The 16,716-nt window shown below is 44.3% G+C and overlaps 1 protein-coding gene, 1 long non-coding RNA gene and 1 pseudogene across 4 annotated transcripts in view; 2 read left to right on the top strand and 1 right to left on the bottom strand.

Annotated features, from left to right (window-relative positions):
• The window catches only part of LOC144317371 (glutathione S-transferase A4-like), a 59,258-nt gene that overhangs the window by 4,171 nt on the left and 38,371 nt on the right, over positions 1-16,716 (top strand). The window contains exons 2-7 of one of the 2 annotated variants that reach the window (XM_077903668.1): positions 4,985-5,091; positions 6,225-6,276; positions 8,275-8,407; positions 11,170-11,311; positions 13,317-13,448; positions 15,468-15,751. In XM_077903668.1, coding sequence (XP_077759794.1) covers positions 5,005-5,091; positions 6,225-6,276; positions 8,275-8,407; positions 11,170-11,311; positions 13,317-13,448; positions 15,468-15,590 — 669 coding nt within the window. In that variant the 5' untranslated portion in view covers positions 4,985-5,004 and the 3' untranslated portion in view covers positions 15,591-15,751. Of the gene's footprint in view, positions 1-4,984; positions 5,092-6,224; positions 6,277-8,274; positions 8,408-11,169; positions 11,312-13,316; positions 13,449-15,467; positions 15,752-16,716 lie in introns of those variants that run through there. The other variant, XM_077903669.1, reaches the window with a different exon arrangement.
• On the top strand, positions 3,872-3,971 carry LOC144317918 (U6 spliceosomal RNA; annotated as a pseudogene).
• LOC144317373 (uncharacterized) lies at positions 9,371-11,844 on the bottom strand. Of its 2 annotated transcripts, none has more exons than XR_013383335.1 (2): positions 9,888-11,844; positions 9,371-9,674 (listed from the first exon to the last, which is right to left on the bottom strand). It is a non-coding gene; the product is annotated as an uncharacterized LOC144317373 (long non-coding RNA). The 2 variants fall into 2 exon arrangements; XR_013383336.1 differs by having other exon boundaries at positions 9,760-11,844.

A 16,716-nucleotide genomic window follows, 5' to 3' on the forward strand; every position in this document is an offset into this window, starting at 1 on the left:
ATGGAGCCTGCTTCTCCCTCTGCCTGTGTCTCTGCCTCTCTCTCTCTCTGTGTATGACTATCATAAATAAATAAAATTAAAAAAATAAAAATAAAAAAATAAACAATGAAAATAATTGGGTTTACTTTTTGAAGCACAAACGTGGTTTTCTATATCACCAAGCTGTGATTTATCCAACTCTTTGTTGAACTTCATTAGAGATCAAAAAAAAAAAGAATTAAAAGACTTGATTTAGGTCCTTAAGCTATAATGCCATGGAAGGGGCTCAGACAAAACTTCTGTTTATATATGCTCATTCTGTACGGCTCTGTTCAATTCTTGTAATAATGTATTGTATTTCTTTCTAAATACAATTTCATTCTGACTTACAGCTTGGGAACCTGAGTGTTTCCATCACAAGGTATGAGGTTTACAAGGTTTTTGATTGCAGGAACTATATCTTATTTATCTTTGTATGCCTGGAGTGCTTAACCTAGTACTGTATTCATAATAGGAGCTCAATAAATGTTTGATGTTAAAGGAAAGAATGAAAGATGGAACATAGACATTTTAGCAAGTTTAGAAATTGATATCTCAGGCCCACTGAGGTAATAGCAGTATATTCTGTGTAACCACCATGTGTCTGGGATAGTGCTGGGTTGGTTCTCTAGGAGATGGAAGAAAGATGCCCTGACTCCTGCCTTCCAAGAGTTTGCCACCTTGTTAGTTTTGCAGGTCAGAATCCCAGGGGAGCAGTTGGTTCTTGGCTGGGGTGAGATTGTAAGTAGTATTGACCCCTTCTCTGTAATCGGCTCTTCCAGAAGAAATAGCTACTCCTCGGAAGGGCATGGGGTAGGGACTGGAGTCTGGTGTAGCTCCTAACAATGTCCTGTTCAGTCTTCCTTTTTTTTTTTTTTTTTTTTTTAAGATTTTATTTATTTGTTCATGAGAGACACAGGCAGAGGAAGAAGCAGGCTCGCTGCAAGGAGCCCAATGTGGGACTCAATCCCGGATCCCGGAATCATGCCCTGAACCGAAGGCAGACGCTCAACTGCTGAGCCACCCAGGCGTCCCTCCTGTTCAGTCTCCCATCATTCATCTAGGAGCCCACTTTAGGACACCATTGAGCTAAAGCGGAGAGATTGAGGAATGGTGGATGTTTGGCCACAACCAGCTGTTTATGGAGGGCACAGACATTTATCCAGATTTTTATAGAAGAAGTGGTAACTGGTTATCATTCGAGTGGCTGGTTATTAATGACTAGGGGAAAAATTCCTTCTTATGGACTGGAGAGGGAAGGTTACAGGCCACAGTCCTATTTATCAGAGGTGGGGTCTCCTTTATTCTAACTTTGGGCTTTAGGGCTCCCTTGAACATTGAGGAAGGTTTGGACGTGCTGGCAGGGAGAGGAATGATCCTATCCTTGTAATTCAACTCTGGATTCCAAAGATAGATCCTTCAATCTCCCACGTACCCTGAGGATATATGTAAGGGGCTGGCAGAAACGAAGTGGGAAATAGTGGTAGGCATCACATAAAGTCCCCCAGTATTCTTCCATATAGCAGCAAACCATGAAAAAGCTCCAATGCTGCTCACAGTCACAAAATGAAGGCAAAAGTCACATCAGATTTACTTTTAAAATATCCTGTATCACAATATTGAGTCAAATTTAAAAAGTCTTGGCTCCCTTTTACAAAATATCAGTAGCATTTGCAACACTTATCAATCTCAAATAAAACTAATAGACAAGCCAACCAGCCTAAGAAACTCTAAGAAAACATGAAATCTGTGTGTAAGTCATTTAAAGAAGCACAGGGGACTCTACTTGATATGGACCACATACTGTGGTATGTACTTTACCCATTACTTTATTCATCCTTGGTCCTCACAATAGGCCTCTGCCTGAAGTCAGTAGGTATAACCACCATACCCATTCTAAGGATTAGAAGACTGAGGCTTACAGAGGTGGATAAAGGTTGTGCAACATTAGTGAAGACTCATGACTCAAAAGCCCAGAGCCCCTTGCCTTTGAAAGATGGGGACAGTAACACACAGTTATCATTTCTGTTTGAGGACTGGACATTTCTGTTTGGGTATCTGCCTGGCAGAGGGGCTGGAAATGAATGTGACCAGATCCACATCCATGCCCTCAGCTCTCTCAGGGTTCATTCTCTCAGCAAAGCCAGGATGGCTGTTAATCCACATTCTTGGTCATGCACCTTAAGGAGCACAGCTTTCCTCTCTCCCCCCCGACAGCGCACCTCCCAGCAGAACACAGCACAATCCCTCCCTCATACTCAGACTCCTGTCTCCCTGATGTTGCCAGTTCCCGATTTTTTTATTCCAGCACCTCCAAGGGCTCGTATCTCTACATCCCTTTGAGTGTGGATTCTGCAATGCCAGCAAGAAGCTTACCCTCTCTTGACCATTTTAGGATGACATTTTGTGGGGCACCTGGATGGTTCGGTCGGTTAAGTGTCAGCCTTCAGCTCAAGTCACGATCCTGGGGCCCTGGGATTGAGCCCCTCATTAGGCCCCCTGCTCAGTGGGGAGTCTGCTTCTCCCTCTCCCTCTGCCCTGCCCCCCACTCTTACTCTCTCACTCTCTCTCTCTCAAATAAGTAAAATCTTAAAAAGGGAGGAGTGGGGCTACATTTTGCTGCCTCTCCTTTCATCTGAGAGATTTCATTTGGTTTCTGGAACAAATATGATGTCTGGAGCCTCCACGTTATGATACTCAGTAGTAGCGTTAGGTATCTGTCTCTCGTGGGCAGTCTGGGGCTAGGATTTTTTTAATGTCTTTTTAATCTTTATTTGAAATTTAGATTTCAAATAACTAAGAGAATAGTCAGAAGAAAGACCATTCAGCCTGCATTTTAAGTGACCGTTCATTGCTTAGAAACAGCTTTCTGGAGGCTACCAGAGATGACCTTTTCTGGATCCATTCTAAAAAAGGATAACTTTCAGCTTTGGCTAACTGGAGGAGCAGGATAGAATTACAATAAAAAGGGTGTTGGCAGCTGTTCCTATATTCCACCTTCTTTCACTGTAAGATTTATTTCAAACAGAATTTGGACTGGTTGAAGGTTTCAGGAACACAGAACAACAGGAATTAATCTGAGCCCCATCCAGATCCACAGCTTCATCCCTGTCTCTCAGAGCCAGTGGAGAGGGGTCAGCTTGGCTGGAACTCTGTGGAGCTCCTCAAGATGGAGTGATTATTTAATTTCACCAGTGTTGCTTTATTTTTGTCTGAAGGTAGCAGGATGAACAGAGACCTGGAAAGGGTTCTTGGAGTGAGGGCTTGAATTATTTGTCAATCACCCAGAGTTTGCTGCTGTTAAATATTTTGTAGTTGTCTGCCTTGCAGCCTTCCTGACACCTGGTCAGTCCCTGAAACATGGCCCATGAGGATGTGAGTTTCTCTAGCACTAGAACCCACCAGGCATGCGCATCCTGCTGTGCCTGTTGCATGTTGGGAACTGCTATGGGCTCCTCCTTCTGACTTTTAACAGCACTTACATTTGCTCCTTAACCATCATATGTGGGACCTTGTAGGAGACCAGAGAATTCAAGAATTTTTTCGTTGGGGAGAGGCTAACAAGAAGCTACCATTTCCCTTCTCCTTCTTGTCATATTTTCTCGTCACTGATTTTTATCATAAGATTCATTCTAAGTGAATTACTAGATCCAAACAAATTTCTCTAATCAGGGAATGTGGGTGCCTTCTTAATCATTGTGTCTCCCAAGACAATAAAGTAGTGGGGTTTTAGGAAGCTCCTGAAACTCTCAACACCCAATAGCTAAAGAGGCAACTTAAAAGTAATGAATCTTGAAAACAACCCGACATAAATAGTACCTAGGGATGACAAGACCACAAGGAAGTAATTAGTGTGGCTTTGGCAGCACATACACTAAAATTGGGACAATACAGAGATTAGCATGTCCCCATGCAATGATGACACACACATTTGTGAAGCATTCCATATTAAAAAAAGAAAGAGGAAAGGAATTCAACTTTTCCAAGAGTTAAACTATAAATCCAATATATAAGAAAATAGAGTGGTTGTGGGTAACATTGCTTCAAAACACCTGTAAGATTTTATGAACCTGAGTGAGTGACCTTATTGTCATATTGTTATAGGTATTCCCAGTCAAATGTTTTTATCATAAACCGAGCTACTGTTATGGTTTTTTAACTTCCTTATGAATTTTGTTAGCACAAGAAGCATCCTCAAGCAGAATCCCAGTTAGGACAGGTTACTTGGCAGTTTGGGGCTTAGTGGGCAAAGGACCATGTTGAGTGCTGTGTTGAGAAGCCGTGGGTCTCTATGAGATCCGTGTGTCACCCTGAGCTAAACAACCTCCCAGCCACAGCACCGTGTGCACTGACTGGACCAGGGACTTGGCTTTTTTTTTTTTTTTTTTTTGCTGTTTCCATGAAGCATGCATCGTTACCTACGGGGAGAGAGAGGGAAATGTGAGAAAAGCAGACCTAGCAGTCCTCTAAATTGGTATAGAGCTTAGTATTCTCAAAGCACGTTCAATAATCCTGTGAGACCGGAAGGGGTCACCAAGATAATGGTCACTGTGGCCCTTGCCATGGTGAGGCAGAAAGTGCTATCAGGTATGGTCACATAGTTCTATACTCTTTTTTAAAAGGGTGCAGGTCTGGACGCCTTGGTGGCTCAGTGGTTGAGCATCTGCCTCTGGCTCAGAGTGTGATCCCGGGGTCCTGGGATCAAGTCTTGTATCAGGCTCCCTGTGAGGAGCCTGCTTCTCCCTCTGCCTGTGTCTCTGCTTCTCTCTCTCTTTCTCTCTGTGTCTCTCATGAATAAATAAATAAAATCTTTTAAAAAAAGATATAATATTAGCAGCACTCCAGCCTCCTCCCCTGCACCCCTCTCCAATCACAACACTCGTTCTCCTCACTGGAGATAACCACCACCCTGATTCTGTGATCACTGTTTTCTTGCTTTTCTTATTTTTCTTATTTTGCCCTTCAGAAAACCCTGAGCCAGGAGTCATGGCAACCAAACCCAAGCTCTACTACTTTCGTGGCAGGGGCAGGATGGAGTCAATCCGCTGGCTCCTGGCTGCAGCTGGAGTGGAGGTTGGTTCCTGATTGGGAAAAGGAAGGAGGGCAATTTGGGTAGACCGAAGTGGTCCTCTTCCCCCTTCAAAATTTAGGATGGGGCTTTCAGGATAGACCACTCTTTCCTTTTCCATGTATCTTTCTTTGTAAGAGCTGAGGGAGAGAACATAGTCCTCGGTTTAAGCAAGGTTGGGAGGGTGGAAGCCTGGGGAGATGTTCTGGAAGCTTCATAGAGGCCTAAGAAGTCACGGTGACTCATAAGACAAAGGAGAGAGAGGAGACCCACAACTGGATCATTGTCTTCACTGGAACCAATTAACTGTGGTCTTTCCAGCTCTGTCCTGGCACCTCAGTCTTGTTCTATCCATGGCTGCCAACTGGAACCTTACACCCAGCTGCAGTCTGGTCTCCTCTTGAGCTCTCCTTGGAAAGGTCTGCCCCACCAGGATCCTTCCTTAATTCTGAATTCCTTAACCACTGACTTTACCATAGATTTGCACAAGTGTTTTGGAATTGTTTGGTTTCAGGCAGGCGTGACTTCTTTTTCCCTATTTGTATGCCATCTGCTTTAAAACAAGACTCATGCATGACCTTCTTTGTTTTGTCCACCTTATCCTACCCCCATCTCAAAGTTTAGGGAACAAAAAAAGTCACTCTCACCCATAAAAGCTGTAGGGATTCCATCAATAAGTGATGATGATACCACCCGGGTAATGATCTTTGGATCTCTTTCATTGAATGTATGAACATCAAAGAGAAATTTAATTTGACCTGATATGGAGGGAGAATGATACAGACGAGAGAGAAGAGAGGAATGAGAGAAGGGAAATCATTGGGGGAAGTTGGTGAAAAGGACAAGAATTTGGAGAGAAAAAAAGAGCTAAGGTGAAGAAAAGGGAAAATATGAATGGGGCTGAGGATATCCTATAAGTAGGCAAAACCCAAGAGGGTTTTGCCAGTCCCATGCCCATTTAAGCTAGTCTACACACACACGGGGGAATGTTCAGCTGTGTGGAAATTGACAACTTTGTGGTTCCTTTTAAAATGTTTATTCTGAAAGACACTGGGCATTTTACACTGTGAATATTTCTCTCTCTCTCTCTCTCTCTCAGGACATTAAAGTTATAACAAAGTTTCTATCCTTTATCTAGTTTGAAGAAGAATTTATTGAAACAGCAGAACAATATGAGAAGTTGCAGAAGGGTGAGCCTGGATTTATTCAATGTTTTCTTACTGGAAAAAATAAATATTTGTTTCTGGAAATATTAATTTCAATATAGAATACAGAACTCTGGAGTAACAACTATTAGAAAAAAGACTGCTAACGCTGATTGAGTACTCACTGTGTCCCTGTCACAGGGCTAAATTTATCATCTGCATTGTGTCCTTATCCGTAAAAGCTTATCAAGTAGACTCTGACCTTGACCTCAATTAGAGATGAAAGCATGGGTTTGACTCAGCTAATTGGTTCAATACTCATCATCCCGTTAAAGAATCGTTTAAGAATTGTTAAATAACGATCCAGTGGGTTGGAAGGGAGGGAGCAAAAAAGAAGTGCTCATGGCTCATATCCATTCTTTCTTAGTGGTTTCAACAGATTAAAAGACACTGTTTAATAGGTCACAATTGTAGAACCAAGACTATAGAAAAGAACAAAATTTGATTAAATTCGAAGAAGTCCTTCATCCTTACAATTCCCTAGAAAAGTTTCTCACATTGAGAAAAGACTAGGGCAGCCCCAGTGGCTCAGCAGTTTAGCCCCTGCCTTCAGCCCAGGGCCTGATCCTGGAGACCAGGAATCGAGTCCCACATCGGGCTCCCTGCGTGGAGCCTGCTTCTCCCTCTGCCTGTGTCTCTGCCTCTCTCTCTCTCTCTCTCATTAATAAATTAAAAAATAAATTAATTAAAAAAAATTTTAAAAAAAGAGAGAGAGAGAAAAGACTAGTATTTTCATAGTTCTAATAACCACAATGTTACTTTCCTTACCTAAGGAAACCTGGAAGCTCCCACCATTCCTGAGAAATAGCCATGAGACTGACACTATTTTTCGGAGAAACATTCAACTAGTAATCAGCAGACCTGCCATTTACAAACTGTATGACTTTGCAGAAGGCTTCTAAGTTCTCTGCATCCTATCTCCTTACCATAAAATAAAAATAAATTCTGGGGATCCCTGGGTGGCTCAGCGGTTTAGCGCCTGCCTTTGGCCCAGGGCACCATCCTGGAGTCCAGGGATCGAGTTCCACATCAGGCTCCCGGCATGGAGCCTGCTTATCCCTCTGCCTGTGTCTCTGCCTCTCTCTCTCTATGTCTATCATAAATAAATAAAAAATCTTTAAAAAATAAATAAATAAATTCTATGGTCACAGATGCGGTATACCAGTAGATCTCACTGAATGAAGAAGGCCGGCTAGCCCCTTTCCCAATTCTTGTTTAGGAACTTTATCACCTCAAATATTCCTGAAGCTCCTTTCTTCTTTATTTCTGCCCTACTCCACCCCAAACAAGGCCAGTCACTAACATGTGGTAGGGATTCAGTACATATGTATTGAATAAGTAAAAGAAATGGATCTCCAGAGACTCTTCCATGATCATTCTGGCAAGAAGTCCTCCCTAATAGCCTATGAAATCCTCCAGTCCTCCCTGAGTCTGTGATGCTGCTCTTGTGCTTGAGACACCCTCCTGAGCATTACTATTACTTGTGCATAGGAGTTAGAGAGGGACAGCAGAGACAGCTACTGGCTAAGAGTCAGGAGGCCCACTTGGCTTTAGCTGTCTCCTGACTGTAAGCTTGAGCAAGTCACATTTGCTCCCTTGGCCTTCACAATGCCACAGTCTATAATATGAATGAGCTAAATGATTTCAAAGATCTTTTCCTGTGCTCTTGATCTGAGAGTTTTAAAAATCCTTTTGCAGGGATCCCTGGGTGGTGCAGCGGTTTAGTGCCTGCTTTTGGCCCAGGGTGTGATCCTGGAGACCCGGGATCAAATCCCACATCGGGCTCCCGGTGCATGGAGCCTGCTTCTCCCTCTGCCTATGTCTCTGCCCTCCTCTCTCTCTCTCTGTGACTATCATAAATAAAAAAGATTAAAAATAAAAATCCTTTTGCAGAAGGTCATCAGCTCCTAGAAGAAACTCTCCTACAGGCTTACCACAACGATGAAAGGAGAGTAATCTAACTTTGCTTTGCTCAATCCACAGATGGACGCCTGCTTTTTGGCCAGGTACCTATGATTGAAATTGATGGAATGGTGCTCACGCAGACTAGAGCCATCCTCAGCTACCTTGCTGCCAAATATGACTTGTATGGGAAGGACCTGAAGGAGACAGTCAGGTAGCACAGTGTTTATTGTTACTTGACTCTTATCCAAGCTCTATAGTCTTGCACCAGCTGAGACTCAGTTAACATAGAGTCTTTCAGCCTAGACTAGGGGGAGAAGGCAAGGGGGAACAAGGGGAGATGCTCTTGCTATACCTGTATGCCTTGTGCATAGCTGGATATATATACAACCTTTTACTACTCATGGTGGTATGCATTCAACATTCTCATCTTCTCTCCCACTCCTACCAAATACGGTCTCATAAAATGACCTGGTAAACTATTCTACATGAAAGTGGAAATGACTGACTCAGCAAACAAACAATGAGCATTGTATCAATGATCTATTACCACAAACAATGCTGTGTAACATGTCACCTTGAAACACTGTGACTTAAATTAGCATTCATAATAAATGAATGAGCAGTAATAAACTGCTCATCAATCTATGGGTCATGTGGGTGTTGGCATATCTCGGTCAGGCTTGACTCCTCTTCGCTGGACTCACTCATGTATTCTGTGGTCAATCAGTAGTCAGCCAGGAGATTCTGGTTTTGGGTGTTAAGTATCAACCAGAGCAGGGGGGGCACATGGGGCATGTGTCTCTCATTGTCTCATGCCGAGCTTGTTCTTGGGGCAGCTAGGGAAGGTTCTAAGAGAGAGAGTAAAAGCACACAAGGCCTCTTAAGTTCTAGGCTCAGAACTGGTCATCAGTTCCACCTCATTCTATTAGTGAAAGCAAGTCATGAGATCATTCCAGAAAACAGACCCCAGCTATTGATGGAAGGAGCTGTTGAGTTTTGTCACAATTACTGAAGGGTGAAGATGTATATTCACTGTTCTGCACAAATATACCACAAGCCTCTACCCTGTGCTGGGCACTACGGTAGGCCTGGCTGAAGATAGCTGGATTATTACTCCCAGGAATGGTTCAGTTTTACAGGAGATAAGCAAACTAAAGACAAAACAAAGACAGACTTACAACTATAAAAGTTTTATCTAGATTTGGGGTCAAAGGGCCATTTCCACGGTCCCTAAAATCTCATCACCATAAGCATGGACACTGAGATGGTCCATACATATAGATAGAAGACATGGTGGGAGAAAGGTCCAAATTCAACTGTTTAGGAGAGAGAGTATAGGGATCCCTGGGTAGCTCAGTGGTTCAGTGCCTGCCTTTGGCCCAGGGTGTGATCCTGGAGTCCCCGGATCGAGTCCCACGTTGGGCTCCCTGCATGGAGCCTGCTTCTCCCTCTGCCTGTGTCTCTGCCTCTCTCTTTCTCTGATGAATAAATAAATAAAATTTTAAGAAAAAAAGAGAAAGAGTATAGCATAGGAATGAACAAAATTCATAACCAGAAGCATACCCCAACTTTTTCAACTCTCAAATGAACTGAGTCATCCTGACTTGCAGTCCCAGAAGTACATGGCAAGACAAGCAATTTCAAACAGCGTGTGAAAAGGATCCTTTTATAAGAATGTAAACAGTACTAACATGCAAAAGCTGTTTCCCATTATTTGGATGAATGTGCTTATTTTTTTACGGTTAAAGGTGACTAGTTAGGTAACAATTTCACCTGTAAAAAAAAAAAAAGATTTATAATTCAGATAGGACAATTAAGTAAATTGTGCTTTTATATATGTTAAAAAGACAAAGATGATCATTGAGCCAAATTTATTGGGCAACTAGCATACAGTGGAGGATACACAGACACACAATCTTTTTTTTTTTTTTTTTAAGATTTTATTTATTTATTCATGAGGGACACAGAGAGAGAGAGAGGCAGAGACACAGGCAGAGGGAGAAGCAGGCTCCAAGCAGGGAGGGAGTCGGACGCGGGACTCGATCCCAGGCTCCAGGATCGCACCCTGAGCCAAAGGCGGATGCTCAACCACTGAGCCACCGGGGTGCCCCAGTAGTTTTTAACCTTTGTGTTTGTCAACGAAAGGAAAATTTTAGAAAATGCAATCGAGGGATCCCTGGGTGGCGCAGCGGTTTGGCGCCTGCCTTTGGCCCAGGGCGCGATCCTGGAGACCCAGGATCGAGTCCCGCGTACGACTCCCTCCCTGCTTGGAGCCTGCTTCTCCCTCTGCCTATGTCTCTGCCTCTCTCTCTCTCTCTCTGTGACTATCATAAATAAATAAAAATTAAAAAAAAAAAAAGATTTAAGAAAATGCAATCGAGGGATCCCTGGGTGGCGCAGCGGTTTGGCGCCTGCCTTTGGCCCAGGGCGCGGTCCTGGAGACCTGGGATCGAATCCCACATCAGGCTCCCGGTGCATGGAGCCTGCTTCTCCCTCTGCCTGTGTCTCTGCCTCTCTCTCTGTGTGACTATCATAAAAAAAAGAAAAAAAAAAAAATGAAATCGAGGTATTTGACTTGACAAGGTTGCCCCGTCAGGGGAAGACCTGCCACATTATGTATCTTCCCTCGGGAAGCGAAGGTCGCAGCACTAACGGTTTCGCACTTCAGGTGAACTTCATCCCGTTGGGTCTTTAAATCCACAAGGATCTACTTCCGGCAGATCTCCACTGGCAAGCACTTGCTAATTTTTTCACACATCCCTTGACCCAGGGCGCCTTTCCCGAGGTCCTAGCATCCCCCGTGGGCCGGAACCCCACGGGAAGGGGTGTACAGGGTCATCCGCCCCGTCTCCCCGTCACCGTCGCGGCGGCGAGGCTGCGAGGCTGCGAGGCTGCGAGGCGGGACCCCCCCCCCCCCCCGCCCCGAGGTCAGAGGCGTCCGTGGGGACGCGAGTCACGCGCCGGTTTTGTCAGGATCAACATGTACGCGGACGGCACCCTGGACCTCATGCTGATGATCGCGCTGGCTGCGTTCAAACCCCCGGCAGAAAAAGAGGAGAGTCTTGCAGTAGTCGTGCAGAAGGCCCAAACTCGTTACTTCCCGGTGTTCGAGAAGGTAGGCTGCAGGGTCGCAGCTCGGATCGCCGCGAGGGGGGGACGTTCGGGTGCTCTCGCGAGAGGCGGGCCCGGTGGGCGGGTCCGGGGGGCGGCCGCTGCGCGCGCAGACCCTGGGACGCGCGGGGGGCTGACGTCATCGAGCGACCCCCCCCACCAGGCCCCCGCCCCCCCGCAGGGAGGGAGGAGAACCGAGAGGCCCGCGCGAGCCCTGCGCGTGGCCGCGGCGCTCGGCGGGTCGCAGGATCCCGGCCTGGCTTCCGGTGGCTGAGACGGACGGTTGTTCCGGGAGTGGCCGCTGCGGCGGACGCGAGCTTTAGCGAGAGCCCCAAAACGGAGGCCGTAAGGCAGTTAGGCGGGGCCCCTACCAAGCACTGAAAGGATGCATTGCTCGGAAACATTTCTGTTCTGATTTGAAAAATAAGCCAGCAGCAGCCCAGGGCACCCCCTCCTTACCTTCGCATCGTACGTATCATGGGTATTTCTTTCCCTTTAATCCTGGAGGCTCAATCACGCCCCGATCCAACAAACAAGGTCTTTTATTTTTTTTTTATTTTTTTTTTTTAATTTTTTTATTTATTTATGATAGTCACAGAGAGAGAGAGAGAGGCAGAGACAAAGGCAGAGGGAGAAGCAGGCTCCATGCACTGGGAGCCCGACGTGGGATTCGATCCCGGGTCTCCAGGATCGCGCCCTGGGCCAAAGGCAGGCGCCAAACCGCTGCGCCACCCAGGGATCCCAAACAAGGTCTTTTAAATTTACGACTTTTCCGAAGTCATTTTGGAGGCGTGCTAGGTACGAATGTCCTCGAAATACACCTGGAAATACATTCCCAACTTGGAGGGCAGCGTGGGCCATGGTGCGAGACTGGTTAGCAGGGGGAGGTACGTGAAGAATTCTCTGGGATTTCTGCTCAGTCTTAGTCTTGGGAAGCAGTGATTTACTACGGATTAGGCTACAGTGAAGAGTTTGGCCAGTGCCCCGCAGTATCAGACAGTCCGGTTCCTTATTAGGGAGCGATGCAGAGTGTCGCTGAAATGCCTTCCGTTTAAAAAACTGGTAGGCCCGCAGCCCGGGGCTGGACCTGGAGACCCGGCATCAGGATCGAGGCCCACGTGGGCTCCCTGCATCGAGCCTGCTTCTCCCTCTGCCTGTGTCTCTGCCTCCCTCTCTCTCTCTCTCTCTCTCTCTCTCTGTGACTATCATAAATAAATAAAAAATAAAAAACTGGTAGGCCTGCAGCCCGGGGCGTGGTCCTGGAGACCCGGGATCGAGGCCCACGTCGGGCTCCCTGCATGGAGCCTGCTTCTCCCTCTGCCTGTGTCTCTGCCTCCCTCTCTCTCTCTCTTTCTCTCTCTCTGTGTGACTATCATAAATAAATAAAAAATAAAAAAATAAAAAACTGGTAGGCCTGCAGCCCGGGGCGTGGTCCTGGAGACCCGGGATCGAGGCCCACGTCGGGCTCCCTGCATGGAGCCTGCTTCTCCCTCTGACTGTGTCTCTGCCTCTCTCTCTCTCTGTGTCTCATAAATAAATAAATAAAGTCTTTAAAACAACAAACAAATAAAATAAAAAGCTGGTAGGATTATTTGAGTCATAATGTTAAATGAGGTTTATCATACTGCCTTCTACCTGCGGTACAGTAGCCTCGTTCTAACCAATCAAGGTCATGACCTTTGCGTCTCCTGGGCTGCTGGGTACAGTTTTACTTAACCAGCTATAGGCTTTTAAGAGAGAGCTCTGTTCCAGCGCTTCACTACCCAAAATGTCTTGATAAATCACTGGCAGGTTTCCAACAAGATTGTGCCAATGTACAGCAATATCTAAGAGTGTTTAAGAAGAGTTGGTTGCATCTGATCCTTTCCAGCGGTCTTGGAGATTATTAAGCAAAGGATTTCTCTAGTGAACTTGATCTGTACAGAAGACTCCCTGCTTTTATAAGTGCTAAGCCACGCAAAATAGTCTTTACTTTTATTTGATATTCTTTGTTATTTCTCTTTCTGTAGATTTTGAAAGACCACGGACAGGATTTTCTCGTTGGCAACAAGTTCAGTTGGGCAGACATACAACTGTTGGAAGCGATTTTAATGGTGGAAGAACTCAATGCTTCTGTTCTTTCCGACTTCCGTCTGCTACAGGTAGGGTGTTAAAAGCCACACAAAGCCCAAGAAAAAGTGAATAGAAACAAAGAGTAAAACAAAATGCATTTCCAGGTCAATTTCAAAAGAAGATTTTTAAAAATCACTATTTAATTTATTTTGGTAATTTTTTCCTACTTGCACTACAGGATAATTAGGAAATAAACCTTAATGATGGGAGAAACCCTTAAAATTACTGGCTTATATGTTTTGTAGGGACGTACCATAGTTTATATAACCAGTTTTCTTTTCTTGGAAACATAGGATATTCCCAGTTTTTCGGTGTGCCAACATTTTTAACATTATTTCTTTGCTCACCCTTTTAATAAATTCCTAGAACAGGAATAATCTCTTATGATGGGTTATTTTGGTTTCTAGCATAAATATTTAATGCTTTCTTTTTTTTTTTTTTTAGAAAAAAAAGCATTTTTTTTTTAGCATTTTTTTCCTGATGAAGTGATGACACTGGCAAATCTGTTTTTGTCGTTTCCCTTCAGAGCGCCTGCCAGACAACTCTGCCCCACTTTAGTGTACCTGATGCCAGGGACACCCCACAATGTCCCTCCATTGTTCAGGGCTTCTGCTTAGGTATCACTGCTTGCTTATCCCTTGCTGCTCAGCCCATCCTTAGACCTCTCTTTCTGGATCCTGCCAGTGCAAGACTGGAGCTGGCCTCTGTCCCATTTCCTTAGAAACATTTTATCAAAGAGGTGACCATAGGTTTTGTAGTTTAAGAACAGTATTTTTTCTTACTACAAAAGAAATGAAAGTTCAGGTCTTTACATTAGGCGTTGTATGAAATAAAAAAAGAAAAGACCTAACCAGCCAGATGCCACCACATTAGACTCTCTGATCTATTATTTTACATTTTTCCCCCGAAATAAGATCATACTAAATATTTTGTGGCTTGCTTTTAACATTTAAAAAATTATCATGAATGTTTTGATATGTCAACAAATATTCCTCTGCAATATCATTTTATTTTATTTTCATTAGATAATAGTCACATCTTTTTGAATAACTATAACTATATAAAAAGGGCATAAATTACGAAAGCTCATTGCCACCACCAACCTCCCATCTTCCTGCCCCTATAATCACTTTTATTGGTTTCCTGTGTACCCTTCCAGTGTTCCTATTTTTGCAGATACAAACAAATATGAATATCTCTTTTTCTCTCTTCTTCACCCCTGACTGGCTGGCTTTCTTACTTACTTACTTTCCTTCTCTCTTTCTTTTTTTTTTTAAGATTTTATTTATTTATCCATGAGAGACACACAGAGAGGCAGAGACATAGGCAGAGGGAGAAGCAGGCTCCCTGTGGGGAGCCTGATGCAGGACTCATCCCAGGATCCCAGGATCATGACCTGAGCCAAAGGCAGATGCTCAACCACTGAGCCACCCAGGTGCCCCATCACCCCTGGTTTTCTTATACAAAACAGCAAATATATTCTGTTCTGCTTGGGGCGGGCCGGTTGACTTTCTTTCTTTCTTTCTTTCTTTCTTTCTTTCTTTCTTTCTTTCTTTCATTCATTAATTCAGCTAATCAGTTAATACAGGAAACTTCCTCTTTCTTTTTATATATATCATTTTAAATTACTGGCTTATATATCTTGTAGGGGCATACCATAGTTTGTATAACCAGTGTTCTTTCTTGGAAACATAGATTATTTCCAATTTTTCACTGTGCCAACATTTTTAATATTATTTCTTTGCTCATCCTTTTAATAAATTCCTAGAACAGGAATCAGTAGGTCAAATAATATGAATTTTTTAGAGTTTTTATTATGTGCCACCTACTTGTGACAATGATTTTTAAATAAGATTATTTAATTCACACTAAGCACACCAGCCATTGTATTACCTTCCCGGGAACATCCAGCAAACAGGTGTTGAGGGATTAACTCAGATTCAACTGGGCTCTGTAAGCTGACAGTCTAAATACCATCCTCCCATGACAAAGTTCTGTTATAGACCGTGACTGTCATTGAGGCTCTAATGTTCTGGTTCTCCTCTCAGGCATTTAAAACAAGAATCAGTAACATCCCTACAATTAAGAAGTTCCTGCAGCCTGGGAGTCAGAGGCAGCCACCCCCAGATAGCCACTATGTGGAAGTAGTCAGGAGCATCCTGCATTTCTGATGGCCGCAGGTCTTACCATGGCAAACAGCAATGATCCAGTCACAGCATCAGTATGGGCTGCCAATTGAAGAAAACTGTAGATTCTAGAAGTAAAGTGTCTAAAAAGAACAAAACCATACTGTCATGAACAGCAAACACCAATTAAATGCAATACAAAACCATTGTGATGTGTGGAATTTTTTTAAGCTTGTCAATTGTGGATGATGGTTACAACTTGATGAAATCAGTGTTCTCTGTAAATAAATCAGGAGGCTGCTGTATTTAGGGCAGTGGCCCACTTAAGGCACTATTCTTTCTGTTTGTACCAAGATCAGGGATCCCTGTTGGAAGAATGAACAGAGATTGGGATGCGGGATCTCCCCAACACCCACACTAATGCTGAGCTGGGATAGGAAAAAAAATGACAAATCAGAAGTAAGATGATGGCTGATGCCAGTAAATCCTGAGAGAAAGGATAGAGAAACAGAATGTCCAGGGAACATTATTCTGAGACCCTGAAAAAAAGACTTGGACAATTAGACAACTCACAGAGCTACCTGAGACTGGGTTTTGTTTTGCTGAAACAAGTAACACTGAGATTAAGATATAATCAATATTTATACGAATTGACCCAACAATTCCCTCTCTTTTAAGGGTAACTACTGTGTTCCCAAATTGGGTAATTTGGAACTCAGCCCCACATCTGGGACCCAGTGTGGTGGGAGATAGAACAGCTGCTCAGGGTGATGTTACAGGCACAGCTATGATTTCCAGTCGGTGGTCTGTGCTCTGGAGCAGGGCTCCTGCCAATGCTTTGAGGTACATGACTCTACCAGCTTTCAACTGTTGCTAGGCCATCCTGCCCAGGCCATACACTTGATCAGCTTCTCAGTGAGTACCCACCTATACATGTCCGTACTTGTGAAATAACCTAATGGCTCACCAGACTTCATACCGTTTCTTCAGGGCCACCGCAGGGCATGACCATTCCTACACTGTACACCGTCCCATACATTTTTCCTCCTCAACTCAGATGACAGACTGACCACCTTATGACCACCTGGGCCATTCAGTGTCCCCCAGCCCCCCCATTCAGTGTCCCCCAGTGTGTAGAGCCTGAGCTCTAGCTCCCAGCGTGGTCACATCC

The sequence above is a fragment of the Canis aureus genome, chromosome 7 (assembly GCF_053574225.1).
Source record: "Canis aureus isolate CA01 chromosome 7, VMU_Caureus_v.1.0, whole genome shotgun sequence".
In the NCBI taxonomy this organism is placed as follows: Eukaryota; Metazoa; Chordata; class Mammalia; order Carnivora; family Canidae; genus Canis; species Canis aureus.